General features: G+C 37.2%; 1 protein-coding gene across 1 annotated transcript in view; it reads right to left on the reverse strand.

Moving 5' to 3' along the window:
* Window positions 1-19,344, reverse strand: part of LOC140246121 (uncharacterized) — a 53,622-nt gene extending 34,278 nt beyond the window's left edge. The window contains exons 1-2 of the mRNA XM_072325558.1: window positions 19,271-19,344; window positions 8,427-8,542 (exon numbers count right to left, since the gene is read on the reverse strand). Coding sequence (XP_072181659.1) covers window positions 8,427-8,541 — 115 coding nt within the window. The 5' untranslated portion in view covers window position 8,542; window positions 19,271-19,344. The remainder of the gene's footprint in view (window positions 1-8,426; window positions 8,543-19,270) is intronic.
* Between the last annotated feature and the right edge of the window lie 1,606 nt (window positions 19,345-20,950).

A 20,950-nucleotide genomic window follows, 5' to 3' on the forward strand; every position in this document is an offset into this window, starting at 1 on the left:
AGTATTTCATTCTACAACTTGAAACTCAATGTGATGAAAGTAACAACACTCAAAATTATCAGAGGTAAGTTTCATGTCATGAGGCAAAAAGCTCTAATTACATGTTCGAATCAAAGACAGACATGACGTGTTACGCATGGGACAGTTACGTATGGGACACTTTGTCCCGCATTCATTTGGGGTGTGGAGAACCATGTTTATGGATATTTTGCATAATTATTGAAGCAAAATCAGTTGAAATTACTCAAATACTGATCCAGATTGTCAAGGGAACAATATTCCCCAAATATTAACCGTAATAATCATATTTTATATTTTTATGACCCACCCGAGTATATGCATGCCCTGTATTTTTATCAGGATACTACCGTAAAACGGGGTGAACAGGGGCAGCAAGGTGAATCTAAGGGACAAAACCGAGGAAAGTTTTTTGAATCTGCATGTTTCATATTTGCTTGAACTTTTTGTCTCATTTTTATCACAGGATGGAAGGACCATCCCACAATGTCCAGAAAGTGGTCCACCTGATGCGAAAAAAATCTTTAAGGGCACAGGAGGTCCAAATAAAAAGTTTTCAAAAATATCACAAACTAGAAATGTCGCTATGGCGACTGATGCCTCCGCCATAATGCACGATTCTCCCAATAGGCGTATAGTACAATGTCTTCACAATGTGTGATCCATGACAATTTCACGTAACTGGCAAAATATTGAAATGACAGGTTTGTCAGAAATGTCTTGAACTGAGTTTGCTTTAATTTTTTAAGAGTGCAGGTACACATATTTGGGGAATTGAGAATTTTTACTTGAATTCTGACAGACCTTTGTATAAGTTTATGCATTGAGTAATTTCCAAGGTATGAAGAAAGAGTGTAATGACGGTACAAAATGGATTTTTTTTTTTTGGGGGGGGGGGGGGGGCATTGAAACCTGGCCTTTGACCCTTAACCTTTGACCTTTGACCTTCTGGCTGGAAATTTCCAAGAGAATCTCCATTAGGTAATGCATGTAATAAGTTTTGAAACTAATAATGCAAGCATTGCATATACTAGTATATGAGGGAAATAATAAAATTTTGAGGAGTTGACCTTGACCTTTGACCCCTGACTATTGACCCATAACCCCTAAATTCCCTAGATAATCCCTGCCAGTCAGTACATGCGTATGTACCAAGTTCCACGAAGATACATTGAACCATTTGCGAGAAAAGTGATATTGCAACATTTTCACCTAATCTTTGACCTTTTGACCTTTGACCTTATGACATGAAACTCTCTCTGGAGAATCTTTACGCAGTAGTACATGTCCACACCAAGTTTCAAGAAAATACCTTTGGGCATTGCATAGATATGGGGGAAATTGCAACATTTGACCTTGAACTTTTGACCTTTGACCTCTTGCCAATGTCACTAAAATCATATCAACTAATTTTCCCATCATACATCATTCTTGGACCAAGTTTGGTGAAAGCTGCTTCATCCAGTTTTGAGTTATCACGTAAACAGATAAATTTTAGGATTTGACCTTGATCTTTGACCTTTGACCTCTGTCCGATTTCACTGAAAAACTACTCAAGTAATTGTCCTATCATACATCATCCTCCAACAAAGTTTGGTGAAATTTACTCCATCCAGTCTCGAGTTATCGCGTAAACGGATACAATTTCATGATTTGCCCTTGACCTTTGACCTTTGACCTTTAGCCGATTTCACCCAAAATCTAATAAAATAATTGCCCCATCATACTTCATACTTGGACCAAGTTTGGTAAAATTCCAGTAAATATTACTCAAGTTATCGCGTAAACGAAAGCGGACGGACGGACGTACGGACGTACGTACGGACGGACGGACGGACGGACGGACAACCCGAAAACATAATGCCTCCGGCACCACTTCGTGGCGGAGGCATAAAAATCAGGGTGGTCAAAACTTTTCTGCTCCTGTGGCCATTGATTAATGAAATTCGCTGAAAATATGCATGAACCTAGCCTGTTAGGTCCTACACCACACCTTAGAATTGGAAATAATTATTCCAACAGGAATTTATGACAGCATGTTTTTTCTTCTCTTCGGCAAAAAATCAGTTAGAATGGGGTGATAGGGACACCATGGCGTCGTTTGATTGGCCCTTTAAACTTTCTGTATGATTGATTACTATAATGTTATAAATTGCCCTGAAATGTTTATGTCCAGCTATTTCCAAAAGTATGAATTTTCATTCTAAATCTATTGACAAAAGAGCAATAAGATCTTGAGATATGTGGCTTCACTTTTGTATTCATAGATGAGAGTGAACTTTGCTGTCTTAACCCTAACTAGGGCAGGGTCTGGGAACCCCATCCCCCACCCACCCTCTAGGAATTTTTTTTTTTCACTACCTAAGACAGGCTAGGACTTTTGCACATGTATTTCATGACCCTTTTCTTTATCTTCTGCATGTTTCAATGCCATTAACACATCTGTTTGGGTCAGACCCATACTTCAGGTGCCAGATTACAATTACTGTAAGAACTCCCAAAATACCCCAACATCATTAGAGTTAAGTATCACTGAATCTAGAGTGTTTGAATAACATTATACATCACGATTTGCCACTTGAAGAAGCGGGTTAATATTTGAGTGCATTCAAAGGATTAGTATAGTTTTGACTTACTTTCCAATCTTAACCTTTGACCTGATGGGTCACATTTTTGTATGTCAGCTCGTTTTGTTGGGCTGTTGCAATTTTTTTTAAAGATTTTAACAATGGAACAGATTGCTCTGAAATGTTTGTATTATATTTAAACTCTCTTATAGGTGTTCCCTTAATCAAATCTTTTGGATGGAGTGGAAAAACTGCCTCTAAACAACTTTTTTTTTTTTTTTGGATCAAAACTAGCGTTGTGCCTGTTGACCCCGAATTCTGGGTCAAGGACAGCACCATTTTATTAAGAAACATGATTTTCCCCCCTAATATTTATTTCATTTCATAATACCAAATTAAACGTATTTTAGGTGGACATAAAATCCCCACATAAGATCGAGTCTTTGGGCTGCATGGAAAAAAATACAATCATGACAAGATTAAAATTGTCCCTATTCACCCCGTTTTACGGTACTTAAAATTTGAATAATAAAGTGGTTACTTCCATTGAAGAAGGGCAGTTTGCCATTCAGTTTCAACAAAAAAAACAACTCGACCAAAGAAATATTAATTTTAATAAATATGCAATACCTGCTATGTGGAACCCCATGATGTCTGTCTAGCAATCAGGTCGTTGATTCGAGTCACCCCTCAGTATGTATTATTACCTATGATTTTTGTGGTTACTTAACTACTAGTACTGGTAACTGAATAAGGACAATTTGTTTACCACTTGCAATAAAAAAAAATGCAAGAAACACTCATTTGAATTATTCAAAGAGCTTCATTATCATCACCTACATGTGTTATGGCTACAATGCAGGGGTTACGCCATTTCCTGACCCACTTTATCTGACACACTCCTTCTGACACACTTTTTTTGCCATTCACTTTGTACACGAGGCAGTTTTCATGAGACGGCCTCTGTTATTGGCTACTGTGCTAATGAATATTCAAGACTATGGTATGGCTTGTCGAACGTCGCGCTCAAAGCCGGCCAATAAGAGGCGGCCAGGAGCTGGTGAGCTGGAGGCGCGCGGCAATTTCTAACCTCATCCACGTGTAGGTCTTGCTACTACGTGCGCTTCCAGTACCCTTGGGCCTCTGTGTAATCTGTAATTTCGTGCCTGCCTAGTAAGTCGGCAGTGAACTTGGGCGCGATCTTCCCTACGGCACGATCTACACGCGAAGGGTATTCATACGTCATTGAAAAACTGCCTGTGTCATTCCCACGACAGGAGGGATGATGCATGTACACTTGTGGGAATGTGCACTTAAGTTGACTCAGTACAGCACTATTCATGTGAATTTTATGAAAAGATATAATAAACTGTGAAGGAATTATGAAAAAATAGCTAATCTATTTTAGAATAAAATCGTAATCGATCTATGCTTAGATAACCTAATTCAAATTGGCAGAGACATAGAAAAATATTTGTTTTACAATCGTGATACGTTCAACTACTCATCTGTGCTGAAATCCGCATGTCTGCTCCACACATGTTATCGCTATCGCTCAAACTTCGATCGCGGTGCCGGTGGCTTGTGTGTGTTTACAACATGTGTGCATATGGAGGAAGCATGGGGCTGAAAAAAACAGCACCACGTGGTGAGTTAAAAAACAAATCGGACGTAAGAAGTCGTACATTCAAGAGCTAAACAGACAAATAGCGAAATCAAAGTCCACTGAAAAGGTCTTGACACTGTAATGTATGTTCCAAATTCATGTCTGGCTTAGTTTCGAGAGAATTTTCTGCACTTGTGAAAGTTTTGCAAGAGATCAGGAGTGAGATCGGTGAAGTAGCTAAACGTGTACTCTATGTGACCGTTGCATGCATGCGTGCACGTGGCTGGGAGAGTGCGGCAAGAACGCTAGGAATGCACCACCAGCAGGTACGGTGGGCTGCAAATTCTTGGGGCAAAATTAGACTTCATTGTTCAGCCCGTCTAGTATTTATAATATATTCATAATAATTCTAATTCTTCATGAAATCACCATAAAAATACTTCATATATTCATAATACATTTTAGAAGCGTAATATGAAATATTTTGACTTTTTTTTTGCAATCCAAAGAAAAAAATATTTTGAATAAAAATTAATAATAAATTATAGTTCTTGACTCAAGTCTAAACTTCGTGCGTCTTCTTGCAGTTACCCCGCAGTTGCCCATGGATACGACGCATAAATAATCAGCTGTTTGCTGAGTCATTCCTACCCTACTGCCTCTGTTCAAATTGAGAGCGATTGTGATTTTATCGGTGGCATTTATAGTTTCATGACCTAATCCAATAAAACTAGACAAATGTAAACATCAAATTTGTGACAGTTTTTGCAGAATTCTCTATCAATATCACTTGTTGCCATGACGATAGTTTTCAGATTTCACTAGCTTCATTATCGAAGCTGTTCTGAGGCTGTTGGACATTTGAAAGAACTGCTTTGTAAGAAATCACCTTTCATTTATTATTTATTTTCACGCACAAGAATTTTGATGATGTACATAATCTTTTAAAACTATTCTAATGTCATAATATTTCATGATGGTATGTGTGTTCTGTCTTTACATGGCAAGATGGGATTTTTTTTTCTTCCATCCAGGGTCAAACTAAGAAGGAAGTGACAGGAAGGAAACCAACACGATAGGGAGGAAATGAAAAGGATAGAATGAAACACCTGCTCAGCGGGCTCTTTTTTATTGATTTTTACAATGGTGAATGCAGTACATCAGAATTTAAGTACAGTTCTAAATAATTTATTATTTGAAAAATGAGCAAAGAAAATGGGATATCATCGAGTTCTAAATGAAAACTAAATTAGCATCGCCATTTAGATCTAATATTTACTAAAGAGTAGCCCTGGTGCAACCTTATTGTCAAGCTTTTGGTTGAGTTTCTTTAGAGAAACGAATTTTTGGAGCACTCACCCAAGTGAACAACCAAAAGGTTTTAAAGAAAATGATGAAATGCAGGTCTCTAGACCACTCCTGTGCATGAGCGAGCAACAGCCCCCGTGGACAGTGTCACTCTCGTCCTTGGCCTAGGCTAGGCTACTCGTGTCGTTCTCGCCATCATCAACGTCATGGTCACACGAAATAAACTGCATCATCAAAAGGGTTCGTATATCATCACCAGAATCATTATGATCATCATCACTATCATCTCAACCACAGCAAAACCCTGAATATCATTCCCACCATAGTCACTCCCAGCTCACAAAAAACACATCTTGATCAGCAAACGTACAGACATCGCAGACTTTGTAGCTAACTGCGTTAGACTTTAGATCAATGTTAGTTGTACACAAAATGAAACGGAGGTGGAAAACTAGTAATGAATACATGGAGATCATCAACGATGGCATTTTACAGTAGAAAAAAATACACTGAACATCTTGCACCGCAAACAAATTTGAGGTAAAAAACTACGTTGAAGAAAACTAGGGTGAAAACCCGCTGCTTGGAAGGCGAACAATGAAGACACTGTACGGTAAAAATGCACACGAAAAACAAACGAGTGGGTACCACACAAAGTATGACTGTTCTCGCACACACGTAGATAATCTACATCGTGTTCAATACAAAAACTCAACAAACACTCGAACAAAAACTCACCTCTAAATTGTTGCAAACGAGATAATCACTTCAAAAATGGGGAAAAAACACTTGTGGTAATACGATTGTACTCTAAGAATAACAGAGATAAGATGATACGAAAGCAAAAGAGAGAAAAAGAGAGAGAAATGGACAGGAGACCTGCAGAAGTTCTGCCACACTCACTGACACTAAAACGCAATTCGACACACACACGCACACAGGTAATCAGATATCGTCATGGACCCCCTTGAGGAGATCGATATCACGATACCACGCGTAAGTCAATAGCTAAAAGCCAATCACAGACACAGAATCAGACCGAGTGACTCATTATGAAAAAGAAATCGTAAGGCTGTTGGATATTCATTAGCACAGTAGCCAATAACAGAGCCCGTCTCATGAAAACTGCCCCGTGTACGAAATGAATGGCAAAAAAAGTGTGTCAGAAAGAGTGTGTCAGATGAAGTGGGTCAGGAAATGGCGTAACACACAATGCAGCTGGAGCTCTACATTGTGTGGTGAACAGTACCCCATATAGTTAAACTGCAGTCTTTCAATCTGCTTGTATATTCGGTTTCAGTACCCTTTAAATCAGAGGTCTCTACTTAAAGGGAGTTCTGGTTCAGATGGGGATTCCGATTTCAACTTTTATAAGATAATTAACACTTCTTTTATGAAATATTAAAGAGCATACAATTCTAAGAGGAATTCAAAGATAACAAGACTAAAATCCATTTTGAAATGGCTGAGATATCCAGAAACGTGGTGTCCTAATAAAATATGGGTCCCACTTGTTATTAGGACCACTTCATTTTACTTTGTTTTGTTTTATTTTTTTTTTATATCTCAGCCATTTAAAATTTGATCCTCACCAAAAGAAGTTTGAATTCCTCGTAGAATCATATGCTCTTTAATAATTCATATACACGTAAATGCAATGTTGAAAACCGAATCCCCATTTCTACGAAAACTATACCATCCCTTTAATGCTGATTTTCATTGTGTAGTTTGCCATATTCCCCTCCCCCTTTCTGAAAATTGCTCAGTCAAGTACATGTATTGTTTAAAATGTCTATAACTCAAAAGTAGCTGCAAAGTTGGGATGCTTTCTGCAGGATGATTGACCATTTGTGTACTGAGAGAGCTTCCCAGCTAGCTACATGCATTCACATGCAATATGTATGAGGATGTCTTATACATAACGCATTTGTCCCATATTCAACATTATCTGATTGCTTGATAAAAAATATTTCTTTTACTATTTTTTCTTTTAAGGTATTTAACTTTTTTAAACAATTAGAACTTTCCAGAAGGGCACTCAGAAAACCTTAGAATTTTCAGAAACCTAAAAAATGACCTCAATTTGTTACGTAAGGGACATCTCGTGATAGGACACGAGCTAATTTGCATAATCATTTGCATAATCCCAAATTTTTCATACCAAGTTAATTTATTTGATGAACTTCTTATGTCCAAATATTAATCGAATATCTGCTTTCCTTTGAATAGATATGAATTTTGTAAATGTCCCATACGTAACGCTGTATTTCACATTTATGCAAATGAAGCCCTTGGAATTTTGCATAAATTTAAATAAAATCTTTTTTTCCTCCATGGAAATCAAAACTTAAACTCATAAGATTCAAAATTACACCAAACATGTCAATATTGAGCAAAGATGAAATTTTGCCTTCTGAGGGAACCTTGTCTTGGACTTGCCCTAAAGCTTCCATAGCAACCATAACCAGATAATGGCAGGCTTAATAATAAATCAGGTTGTCCTGATATTTGACAGTCAAAATTTTAAGATTACCCCTATACGACTGCTTAATAAAGATTTTATAGGGTTTGTACACTTTACTGTAGAAGACTGCGCGCAGCAGAAATGAAATGTCATCAGACTGCAGGTCAAAAAAATTTTCAATCACCACTTTCATTTTACTTGTTACAGGTCTAGATATCTGAAGCCTTTTTAGATCGATAGATCTAACGTTAGATGTACTAGAACATCAGAAAATATTGTCTTTAAAAAAAAAGGGTCAATATGGCTGACCTAGGAGTAGGACATTTTTACTTTCAGATCTAGTACCAGAAATAAAAGAGTTTAAGTCTGATCTGCATGAGTTATTGTGAGTTTTGTGATGCAAGATACATGTAGAAGTACTAGAACCCAGAGGGAGTTTAAGGTCAGTATAAAAGAGTCTTACTTGATCCAGAACAGAGTGATGCTATGGTCAGCAGAGTATCCCTTTCTCTTTCGGGATCATCTTGACGATATTTCAAGCACTCAACCAGGCACTGCAAGTCAGTCTTCACAGACATTCTGCAATAAATATAATGAACACTATTCAAAAGTAAAAAAAAAAACATAATAAAAAACCAGATGCCAAAGAAGAAAGAAAACTTTATTTAGTCTAGGCCTACTGCAAAAGTAGACTGTCCTAATAAGATTTAGAAACGCTCTAACATTTTGACTGATAGAGATAGAGTCTAGAGGTGTTAGGCCCAACTGTCAGAGTTCTGGTTTAGCTAGCACGACTGTAGCACCCCCGACCCACGCGACTAGTAGTCAGTCGCCACGTGTCTGCACTCAAGCATTGCCGCGCCGCCGCGCCTGGCGACACTCACGCCAGTAATCACTCGCATTTCAGCATTCGCATGGGTCGTTTGACATCGCATTTAAATCCATGATTTTAGATATGATGCCTCGAACCGATTTTGCTCAAATTCCGTGAGTGACTAGGAAACTTGTGAAGCTTTATGGACATAATCAAGCGAATTGCCGCAGCCCTTTCATTTTCGCGTTGCATTGCAAAAAAGCGTGGAGACTCCTTATAAGGGGTGCCCCGGGGCGATTTTTTTTTCCGTAACCCTAACGCGTCGAAATTGCCAATTGTGTCACTTGAGCAAAGACTATCAGTGTACTTGGCTGGTTTTGTACGCATGCGCTTGGACTTAACTGTACTGCTGAACAGTATGTACACATATACCACTGGCATGGTAGTCTGTTAACACAGAATGAGATTCGAATGTGAATGGCACGCCCTTCAAACATAACAACGGGTTTGTGTGTAGGTGTGTGTGTGTGTGCGTGTGTGTGTGTGTTTAAAAAAGAAGGTGACTCAGCAGCACAAGTGTGTGCGTAAGGCAGATATGGATTGGCTTGAAGTTACTAAGTAATCAGAAAGCCTTTTCTGAGATATTCATGCAGAATTCTGTGTCAAGTAATACGCTACGCATGGTATGATTTGTATATAGGCCTATATTGTACTGTGTGTAAGAAAAATGTGATTTAGAAGCACAAGAGATAAGAATTCAGCTGCTTATTTTTGTTTAAATTAATTTCATTGTAAACATGGGCCTGATATCAATGAAATTCTAATGAAGAATATCATTTTTTTAAAGTTTTTTTTTGTGTGTATTATTCTGTTCGCACTGCAAGTATACACTCAACAGTAACACGTTCCCATTAATCGAAGTTCCAGAGGAAAATGAGAAGTGAGGACACAAGTCGTACATGGTAAATTGGAGCTTTATTCGAAGACGTTTCACATGAGCAAGCCGTTTAGCAAGTATATCATTTTACAAAACTCAGCACTCGGTATATCGTGTACAACATAAGCAGGGAGGTGACTCACCTTGCTGGTATATTAGCAGGGAGGTGAGACTAAAATTCTCTCACCTCCCTGGTACACGGGAGGGTGCCTTTTTCAATCAAAGGTACAAATCACTGGTCACTTTCACTGACAGCGATCACTTGTGTTCAGATTATTTATGGGCTGCCTTACGCGGCAGCCTCAAAAGTGGAGTGAGCGTCAGGTGGTGTCCGTTGACAAGCCACGAATGATTTTTTTTTCTTTTTTTTTTTTGGGGGGGGGGGTAGGATAATAGTGCTGCTTGATATAATGATGTGTACATAGGCCGTGAGGTAAAAGAAATTTCATTTCAATTCAATTCAAATCGATTTTATTGTCCGTTTCTGGAAATTTGTTTTGTTAGCATGCATACAAGTTACATCGATACATACAATATACAGAGCACACGTTTAAATAAACACACAAGAGATAGACAGCAATACAATGTCAATGTCATTGTCAGGAATATTAATCTGTATAAATCAACGTTGTGTTGGGTGTGGTGTGCATTAACATACACAAGTGTGTAAATATGTATCAGATTTATAATAACTATATAAAACTTTTAAACAATATAGATTAATACATCTTTACGTCTAAATAAGTGATTGTATATATAAAAATCTCGAAAGCTATTTACGTGCGTGTGTGTGCGTGTATATGTGTATACGTGTGTGAACGTACAAAAATGTAAGTCTATGTTTTTTGACAAAACCGTATAAATTATATCCATACGATTGTTCTTTTGTTTTTGTTTTACAACAGCTGAGATAGTGTATGATATAGTAATTTGCTAGTCAACTGTTAGGATGGCATTAACAGCTTTCTGTGAAGGGTTAGTGTATAGGATCGCATTTGTATCACATAAAAAATCTAAGGTTTAAACATGTTAAAAGCAATGACAGTATTCAATGAAACATTGTGCCAACATCCATGTGACGTTTACATGAATAGTTAGTCCAGCGTGGCAAGACATAACTACGTGCATGTATAAGGCTGAGCCAACATTGGTTCGAAACCAAGATGTTGACTCCACTAGGAATTAATCACCTACACAGTGTTCAAAAATTCATTCTGCCCCCCTCCCCCGCAGAAAAGTGGTGTTTTGATGTGCTCGTCACTTAATTTATGAAGAGTATTTTGATAATTTTCTCCTTCGTTGGCATTTGTAAAGATATCATTGAGAAATTTATTTGAAATGTATTTTCCATGATGTTTTGATGAAGTAATAGAACTGATGTCACAGAGGTTATATGTACAATATTTGGAGTGATTACTAAAGAGGATGAATTTAAAATGGAATACAAACATGTATTTTAAAGGTCCTGTTTACCGTTGAAAACAGTGATTTAAAAAATGTTCAAGATATCACTTTTGATGCACGTGTAGGTCATTCCACATCCCACCATATAAAACGTTTTCAATAAAGCATGAAATATAAGGAGATATCACTATTTTTCTCACTAAACCATAACTGTGGACGGTTTAATCTGGAAACATTTTATTTTAACTATTGTACACATATATCTAAAAATACATAACATCGATGATAATGGTTCAAATATTTACATTGGTTGTTTCTATCCCTAACGCACATTTAAGAACTACTTTGAAGCACCAATGCTGGGTTTTTGTTTCATGATATGCAAAAGGTAAATGATGCCTTTACGTTAGAATATGAAATTTTGCATACATGTACTTTCTTTTCTATTCTCTTGTATAGGAAGTCGCTGGAAACGTCATAGAGTGCCTGATTTTCTTGATCGATTATAATTTGTTGAAAATTAGAATGATACCTTTCTTAAGAAAGTTTTCCTCAATCTTTAACCAATAATATGTTCTTATTTGCCAAGGGTTTTTTTTTTTTTTTAAGAAGTTATCTTTAGTTTGGACTTCCCCTTACTTAAGGTTTCAGACCTGTAAATTCATCTATTTCAACGTTTATTTTTCAACGTTTCAACGTTTATTTCAACGTATAATTTATTTCGTATATTACATGAACCTTTTGTAAAAGTGTAGACAATATCATTTTATGATATGTATACTTTGCATTACGTTTTGATTTTCTTCGATTGGAAATAAACTATGATTGAACTTGATTGAACTTGATCGTTTGACGTTGTATCTCAGATCAGCAAAGTTGTCGATTTCTACAGCCTGGATGCATTAGGATGCGTGCAGAAAATGCACAAAAATTGGTTAGGAAAAACATATATCACTAATACTAAAGTAGTCATATGAGCGGTTGAATTGGCAGAAAGGGATGAAACAAACTTTATGAACATCCCAGCTAGCAGACGGAGGTCAAAAAGACGTCTCAATTTGGTCGCAACTACATGGTCAAAGTTGTCGCAAGTCTGAAAATGACCAGAAAATAACGTGATTTCAACGTCTCTTTGAAACGAATTTATCACGTCATGTTATGGACCTCCTGATGTGTTACGTCAGTTTTGCGACGTATTTATTACCTAATATTGGTGACATATTGATGACGTAAATTTACGTCAATTTTGCGACGTCATTTTTACGTCATAAACACGTATTAATGACGCAATCTACGTTGGTTTGCAACGTATTCATAGCGTTATTTAAATGACGTCTTAATACCGTAAAATATACTTTGTTTTACAACGCATTTATGACGTCATATGAGCGACGTATTAACGTGAAATTTTCTTCAGTTTTGCGACGAACTAAAGACGTAAAATTCAAGTCAATTTTGTGACGTATTATTCACGTCGTATTTACGACGCATAAGTGAAGTAAAATTTACGTTGCTTTGCAATGCATTTATCACGTCATATTAACGGCGAATTATAACGTGAAATTTAGGCTACATTGTTTTGGGACGTATTTATGACGTTATATTAGCGACATGTGAACGTTATGTTCCCGTCAGTTTTGCGACGTCTTTGTGACGTCATATAATTAGGCCTACGAATTATAGAGTTTTATAGTTATATCAGTTTTTTTGCAACGTGTTTATCACGTCATATTAATGACGTATCATAACGTTAAATTTACGTTGATTTGCGACGTATGTATGACGTTATATTAACGACATGTGAACGTTATGTTCACGTCAGTTTTGTGACGTCTTTATGACGTCATATAATTAGGCCTACGAATTATAGTTTTGTAGAGTTATATCAGTTTGTTTTGCAACGTATTTATCACGTCATATCAATGAAGTATTATGACGTTAAATTTACGTTGTTTTGCGACGTATTTATGACGTTATATTAGCGACATATTAACGTTATGTTTACGTAAGTTTTTCGACGTCTTTATAACGTCATATAATTAGGCCTAGAGTTATATCAGTTTGCTTTGCGACATACTGTCGTGAGAATGACGACATTATCACGTCATTACTGTCGTCAGAAAGACGTCGAAACTGTCAACAATAAGACGAATTTTTGTTCAAATGGAAGATATAAAAATGACGTCATTATTTAGACTTCAGAAAGGCGCAATAATTGTCGTTTGTTTAACGTAAATAAGCAAAGAAAGCAGACATCATTTAGACGTCTAACTGACGCCAGAAAGTCGTATTTCTGCTCAAATGGATGACGTCTAAAAGACGACATATTTGTGACGTCTTTCTGACGTCTGGGTTGTTATACAAAGACGTCATAAAGACGTGTAAATTACTAATTTAAAGACGAGACTGACGTCAAAAAAATCTTTTAGACGAAAATAAACAAAGATACTGGACGTCACATTAACGTTTCAAACTGACGTCAATATGTCGTATTTTTGCTCAAAGGGAAGTTGTCCAAAAGACGTCATTGGTGGTCATATAAGAGTCGTCTTAATGACGTGTAAATCACAATTCTAAAGACAATATGTACGTCAGAACGTCATGAGCACGTCGTTTACACGTCAATTCATGACTTTTTAACCTATATTGGAAAAGAAAACAAGAAATACAACTGAAAGACGCCTTTTCTTCAAGAACAAGGGAAATGGACGTGATTTTGACGTCATTTTGAAGTCGCGGCCAGTTGGTTTATCAGTATTTCAGTTTAAGATCTAATAAAGCGCTTGTGAGCACCTCAAGGTACAAATCATGATAAAAATCTAACCTACCCTACTCCTGCAAATGTCCTAAACCTTATATCTACGTCTACCACCTATTCATATATAGTTGCTAGCATTGTTGTATCACGTTTAAGGGGAAAAATTTGTAATGCTTTATGACATGGTTGCTAAACTAGGTCACAGCAGGCTCAATCTTGAATATATAGATATGTGTTCATAAAACACGCTGAAGTTTGAATACCAAACATTTTTCTTTAACAATAGAGTGCACAATTTCTGACACTTTTATGATTATAACCAGAATGTTTACTTTTTCAGACGTGAACAACGACCAGCTGTGACCTAGCTTTCATTTTCTTTCAGAATAACTCTTGATTACGATTTTTACGTTAGCATACACGAAACTTTGCAAGTAACGATGTACTGCACACCTACCACACCCACACAAACACACAAACACACAAACACACATTGCACGCACTCGCACATACACACAAAGACACACACACAAAGTGCATGGAAGGTGCAATCATTGCACTTTCAGGCGCCCGCCCTCGAGTTTTCGGTGAAAAGAAAACACACACACACACACACACACATATTGCAACATTGCTGATAGATTCCGTACTTTTGTCCAGGCTTGGTATGGAGCTATATAGGACACCATAATATGATGGCTAACATCGTTTAAACGTATATCAGTTTCCTATAAATGCATATTATAAAAACGCGTAAGTAGCGTCTGTGACTCTGAACAGATGGTTGATGTTCCAACTTAATGAAAAGACCTTAAATTTGGCTAATATCGGGTAGATTAATTTTCTTTTGGTTGTCCTTCACCATTAGAATAAATGAAATTAATTTGTGCCAAATAACAACACATTATAAAACGATCGTTTCAAGTCGCTTCCACAAATGTGTATTACTCATAAACTCATGAACCCACCTGGGAATCTGACACCAGTTAATGCCAGGTGATTGTTTCTATATCTAATATATCGATCATGAAGTTTCATAAAATGTTACGAGTATAACAAGAACTCGAGTTTTGGAGCGCGCTCGGTAACCAGCTAACACGTGTGAATGCGGCTAGTGTTCTTATAAACAATCAAACAAACAAACAAATCAGTGTTTTAATATTCTATCATTTATCTTCATCATTTCATTGAATCGACTTACAATAAGGGTGCTAGGCCATGTGGGCATTGAAGGGAGGGATCGAGTAGGAATATATTGATAGTCGCAATGCTTATTTAGACTGATGAAAATGATGAAGCTGAAAATATGCAAGAGATTTCGTGAAGTTGTTGATGGATTGGTGACATGAAAAAAAAAGTATTGATAAGTGCAATATGGTGGAGGAAGATTGCTTGTGGTAATTTGTATACGATGGTAATACGAGTAGCATGGTGATGATGACGATGATAAGATGATATCCAGTTGTGAAATGATAGTAATGATGTTTATGGTCGATCCCACAGAACTCTTTTCTGTGATCGATCCCTCAGTTTTATAATCTAATTGAAGCAATGATGGTAGTGATGATTGCTTGATATTAAAGGAAACCAAAACCCAAAATGCAAAATGCAAAAATTATTCATTTTTATAGTTTTGGTGCATGTTGTAATCACTGGATAAGGAGACTACTAGAGTCCATGACGTCATGTGTGGACAACAATGTAAAGAAAACATGAAGAGAATTCCACAAAGAAATCATTTTTCATGAATATTACACATTCCATCAACTTGACTGATACTGACATAAGTTTAAAAGGCAGTAATCATTCCCCCTACTTTCTGAAAGCGGTTTTTATAGTATCCCCTTATCCAGTTGTACCAACATCAAAACGTTAAAAATGCATAACTTTTGCATCTTTTACAATTGTGCGATTTTCCTTTAACTGTCACTGATGTGTTTTACTAATGTTGCTGCTTTCACTCAATCCACATTTCTCTTTGGGTTTGGGTTTCCTTCACTGATGGTCGTTTTGGTAGAGGTAACGAGGCACTTGATGAGGAGAACTATAGGGTTGGCAATGATGAAGTGAACATCAAATAATATAGACCTATATATCTATATTGATAGATCAATTCAAACCGTACGTGATGTTAGAATGAAAATGAGTTGGTGTTTGCTTTATAAATGCTGTTTCAAAATGCCTTTATAAAGCTGATTGAATTAATATATTAATATAGAGATTTTATCGATCGAAATCGATGATTACTCTCCCCCAGCTTCTCTTCCCTCCCCATCTTCATCTTGGATGTTAGTGCATGAGAATTTAATCATATATCTTGATCTACATGAACCTGAACTGAAAAGGAGCCTACTACGCCTTTCTGAATCATTTTTTTTTTTAAAGCACAATCATCGTGAGGTTGGAGAAGTATAAACCCAAATTAACCAAGTAGTGTATTCATGTTACCCAATTAGACATAATGCCCACTTCGAATCTGATTCTGCGTGGCTTAATAAACATGATCAATATTAACAATAGCAATTGCTGCAGTTGTACGCCTATATAGGCCTATATAATACTTATATCATAATTCATTCCAAGCTTAGATTTCCAATTTACTTTTGCAAGATATTGATGAAAACTTCGAGTTTGCATCTTAACAACAATTTGTACTCCATGACTGAATTTCTCTTTTCTAATGTTTTCATCGAGACACTCAGCGCTTAGAAACATTGTAATAAGCGCTTTATAAATGATATTTATTATTATCATTAACAACGCAAGTCTTGCGAGACAAAGGAAAAGTGTCAGCAGACGGCGAACAAAACCACAGGAATACCAGTAGTGTAAGCGGACGGCAAAGCAGAACGCGATGCCGATGGCGAAGTGGAAACACGCACACACACGCAACACACACACGCACACACACACACACACACACACACAAAGCCGTTGTTATGACAGTTTACAAGGCGGCGTGCCATTCTCACATTCTAATCTGATTCTGTGGTTAGCAGACGACCATGGTACTGTATACAAGAAAGCAACACAAGTATCGCAACCAACTAGTACACTGATAGTCTTTGCTCAAGTGCCACAATTGGCAATTTCGACGCGTTAGGGTTACGGGAAAAAAAATCGCGCCCCGCGGGTTACTTATAAGGGGGACGGGGTTACTGGGGACGGGTTACTTATAAGGAGGGGCCCCCTTGTGAGTGGGTTTCCCGAACTGAGTTAGGTAGGCCTACAGAAGCAAGTGCGGGGGCGCCGGCGCAGTTAGCGCCTAACAAGTTAGAGCCGGCCCGTCTGCGGCCCGTCTTGTCCAAACTCTATCCAAGTTTATAGACCTAACGTTAGACTTTGGTCTAGATCATTTCTATAGACCTAGGCTTACCTAACGTTTAAGATCCTATGCTTGTCTATGTGTAGGGCCTACTACAAGTAGAACTCTACTACTACTAACGTTAGATAAGATCTAGAAATCTAGAACACATAGTGTCCTAAGATCATATTTGTAGAATCTTACTGGCGTTAGGTTAGGTCTAGAGTCTAGATAATATAGACATTCTAGGGTTGTTGATCCTATATTGGGGATCTTTCTGACGAGAACTAGAATCTACAATGTAACAGTTACTATAGACCTCTCTATAAACGTAAGATCGTTGCAGTTGGGCAGGGCTGCATGGGGATGTGTAGCATGACTGTAATCCCGGGCCGGCCGGGGCGCTCCTTTTGTTCGGGGTCGTAGTGTTCGGGCTGGTCGCATGGTTAGCCTGTCTCCGGTCGTGTCTGTACAAAAGTGCAAAACATTTTTCCTTTAGGCAGGCTGGGATGTTGACCGAAAGATTGGTCTGTATCTGGTTGTCGGGGAAATGTTCCGCGGAGACTGCGTCTGGCTTCACGGAGGAGAGCGATAACGTCAAAAAATAAAAGACTCCTCCGGAGGAGGGTCCTACTAATTGACGCAAACTAATGCAAACTAATACAAACTAGGAACCTAATGCAAACTAATGCAAACTAATGCAAACTGACGCAAACTGATACAAACTCAATGCAAACTCAATACAAACTACTAATCAATGCAAACTAATGCAAAATACTAATTAATGCAAACTAATACAAACCATTAGCGGTGAAAATTAGGGTGAATTACAGTACCTGGACCTGGCTCTTCCGAGGCCACTCTCACGTTAGTCCTCTCGAAACAAAAACTAGTATCGATCAAGTAAATCCATTCTATCGAAGAATGACTAACGCAACTGCTCAACAGTCAACACTAACTTGAAAAAAAAAAACACACACATTTTATGAAAATATCATTAAATTCATATTTCTTGACCAAATAGATATCGTTTTGAATATATTTCGCTTTCAAAATTCAGAAAATGTAAAGCAGAATGATGCCCAGAAATACGGATATTAATGATCGATCATAAATGCCGAAATACTAATTGATGCAAACTCGACGCAAACTCCACGGTACACAATCTTTCACACCAGGGTCCCGTTGCATAAAACTTTTTTAGCAACCTTAAAAAATTCAGGTTGGGATTTGCCCAACCTGAATTTTTTAAGGTTGCTAACATAAGAATGTAAAATCCGTTGCATAAAAACTCTGGTTGGGTGCTTCAAACCGGAATTTTGTGATTTCAACCGGAAAAAAATCCGGTTGGAGTTTTATGCAACGGGCCCCAGGCCTACCTATACACAGCCCAGTCGCTGTACGTCGCGACGTGTATAGTAAGGCCTGGCGTGAAAGATTGTGTACCGTCAGGCCTGGCGTGAAAGATTGTGTACCGTGTGGACATGCTGGATATGATGATCAATTTCAGTAAGTTTCATTGCGTACATTTGAATACTGATAACATCAGATGCAGAGTAAATATTGAAGAGTATACTCGATGAGTTTGAGGTGACAAAAATGATGTTAAGTATCAAAATTCAAAGCTATATCGTGATACGATTACGTCGCTCTCCTAGTGGTTGGTGGTCGCGCTCGTACAGCCCTGTCGCGACGTACCATGTACAGCGACTGGGCTGTGTATAGTTACGTTAACAGTTAACTTAGACGGTTTAATCCGAAAACATTTTATTATAACTATTGTTCGCATTTTTTGTATTTAACAACACTTAGATCTAGTCCTAACATTGACAATGGTTTAGAATCCTCTAACGTTCATAGCCTACTTGCTTACGGCTAGACGCCGGATTCAAATTTTTACAGTGGTTGTTTCTAGCCCTGTGGCCTATTAAGTATTACAGTATTAGGCCTAACGTTACGTTAACTCACATTTTAACGTTAGAACTAACGAATGCTGGGTTTTTGTTTCATCTGCAAATGGTAAATTATGCCTAACGTTAGATCTAGCCTAACCTAGAATAAACCTAACAACATTAAACGCGTTAACTTACCGGAATGGCTAAGATTCAGGTAAATAGGCCACAGTCATTAAACTTGATTACAGGATTCCCGGACCGCACACAAAGGGTCCTACTAATTGACGCAAACTAATGCAAACTAATACAAACTAATGCAAACTAATGCAAACTAATGCAAACTGACGCAAACTAATACAAACTCAATGCAAACTCAATACAAACTACTAATCAATGCAAACTAATGCAAAATACTAATTAATGCAAACTAATACAAACCATTAGCGGTGAAAATTAGGGTGAATTACAGTACCTGGACCTGGCTCTTCCGAGGCCACTCTCACGTTAGTCCTCTCGAAACAAAAAATAGTATCGATCAAGTAAATCCATTCTATCGAAGAATGACTAACGCAACTGCTCAACAGTCAACACTAACTTGAAAAAAACAAAACACACATTTTATGAAAATATCATTAAATTCATATTTCTTGACCAAATAGATATCGTTTTGAATATATTTCGCTTTGAAAATTCAGAAAATGTAAAGCAGAATGATGCCCAGAAATGCGGATATTAATGATCGATCATAAATGCCGAAATACTAATTGATGCAAACTCGACGCAAACTCCAAAACACAACGCTATCCTATGCGAAAACAACCTATATCGATTACAAATATCGGGAAATGACACCCCGAAATACTAATTAATGCAAACTCAACGCAAACACAAAAACACAACGCTATCCTATGCGAAAACAACCTATATCGATTACAAATATCGGGAAATCACACCCCGAAATACTAATTAATGCAAACATCAATGCAAACTCCAAGACATAACGCTATTCTATGCGAAAACAACCTATATCGATTACAAATATCGGGAAATGACACCCCGAAATACTAATTAATGCAAACTCAACGCAAACTCAAAAACACAACGCTATCCTATGTGAAAACCTCCTATATCGATTACAAATATCGGAAAATGACATCCCGAAATAATACTTAATGCAAACTCCAAGTCACAATGTTTTCGAATGTGAAAACAATGTAAATTGATCATGAATATCGGAAATTGTCACATTGAAACACTATAGTAATGCAAACTCCAAAACAAAAAGTTTTCCTACGTGAAAACTACCTAAATTAATTACAAATATCGGAAAATAACACCTTGACATAAAAAGAAAAAAAAATTGTCTCACAGTATTCTATCACATACATTGTATATCAAATTTCACTCTTGCAGAAGCGCAAATTTATTTAACTCCAGATTGAATTGCAGTTTCAAGAGAAAGTTTGGGTAGTGATGTAGAAGAATTTTCATTCTCTATTTTAGAACTCTCGAATTATCAAGCAGGAGCTTTATTTTGATAAATACTCCCAACACTTACATGATTCTCAGATAATTTTTTAATGAAAATTCTGTTGTGTTAATCCCAAATTGCTAATTGTTTCTGGAAGATAATATAATCACATTCCTGGAAATTAAAGATTTTGTACCCACTGCAATAAGAATGATATTGGCGATGAATTTCATTACCTTTTCATTGCAGCCTCTTCAATGAACAGCAAAAGAAATACTTCATAAGATATCACAGGAAATACCAAAAATGAAGGTGGATCAATTATCTAATTGTGAAAAGAGGGCAGTTCTTTCTAGTTTAACCAAGTTTTACAATTGATAATGACATATGTAGGCCTACATGAG

This window comes from Diadema setosum, chromosome 2 (genome assembly GCF_964275005.1).
Source record: "Diadema setosum chromosome 2, eeDiaSeto1, whole genome shotgun sequence".
NCBI classification, from domain to species: Eukaryota; Metazoa; Echinodermata; class Echinoidea; order Diadematoida; family Diadematidae; genus Diadema; species Diadema setosum.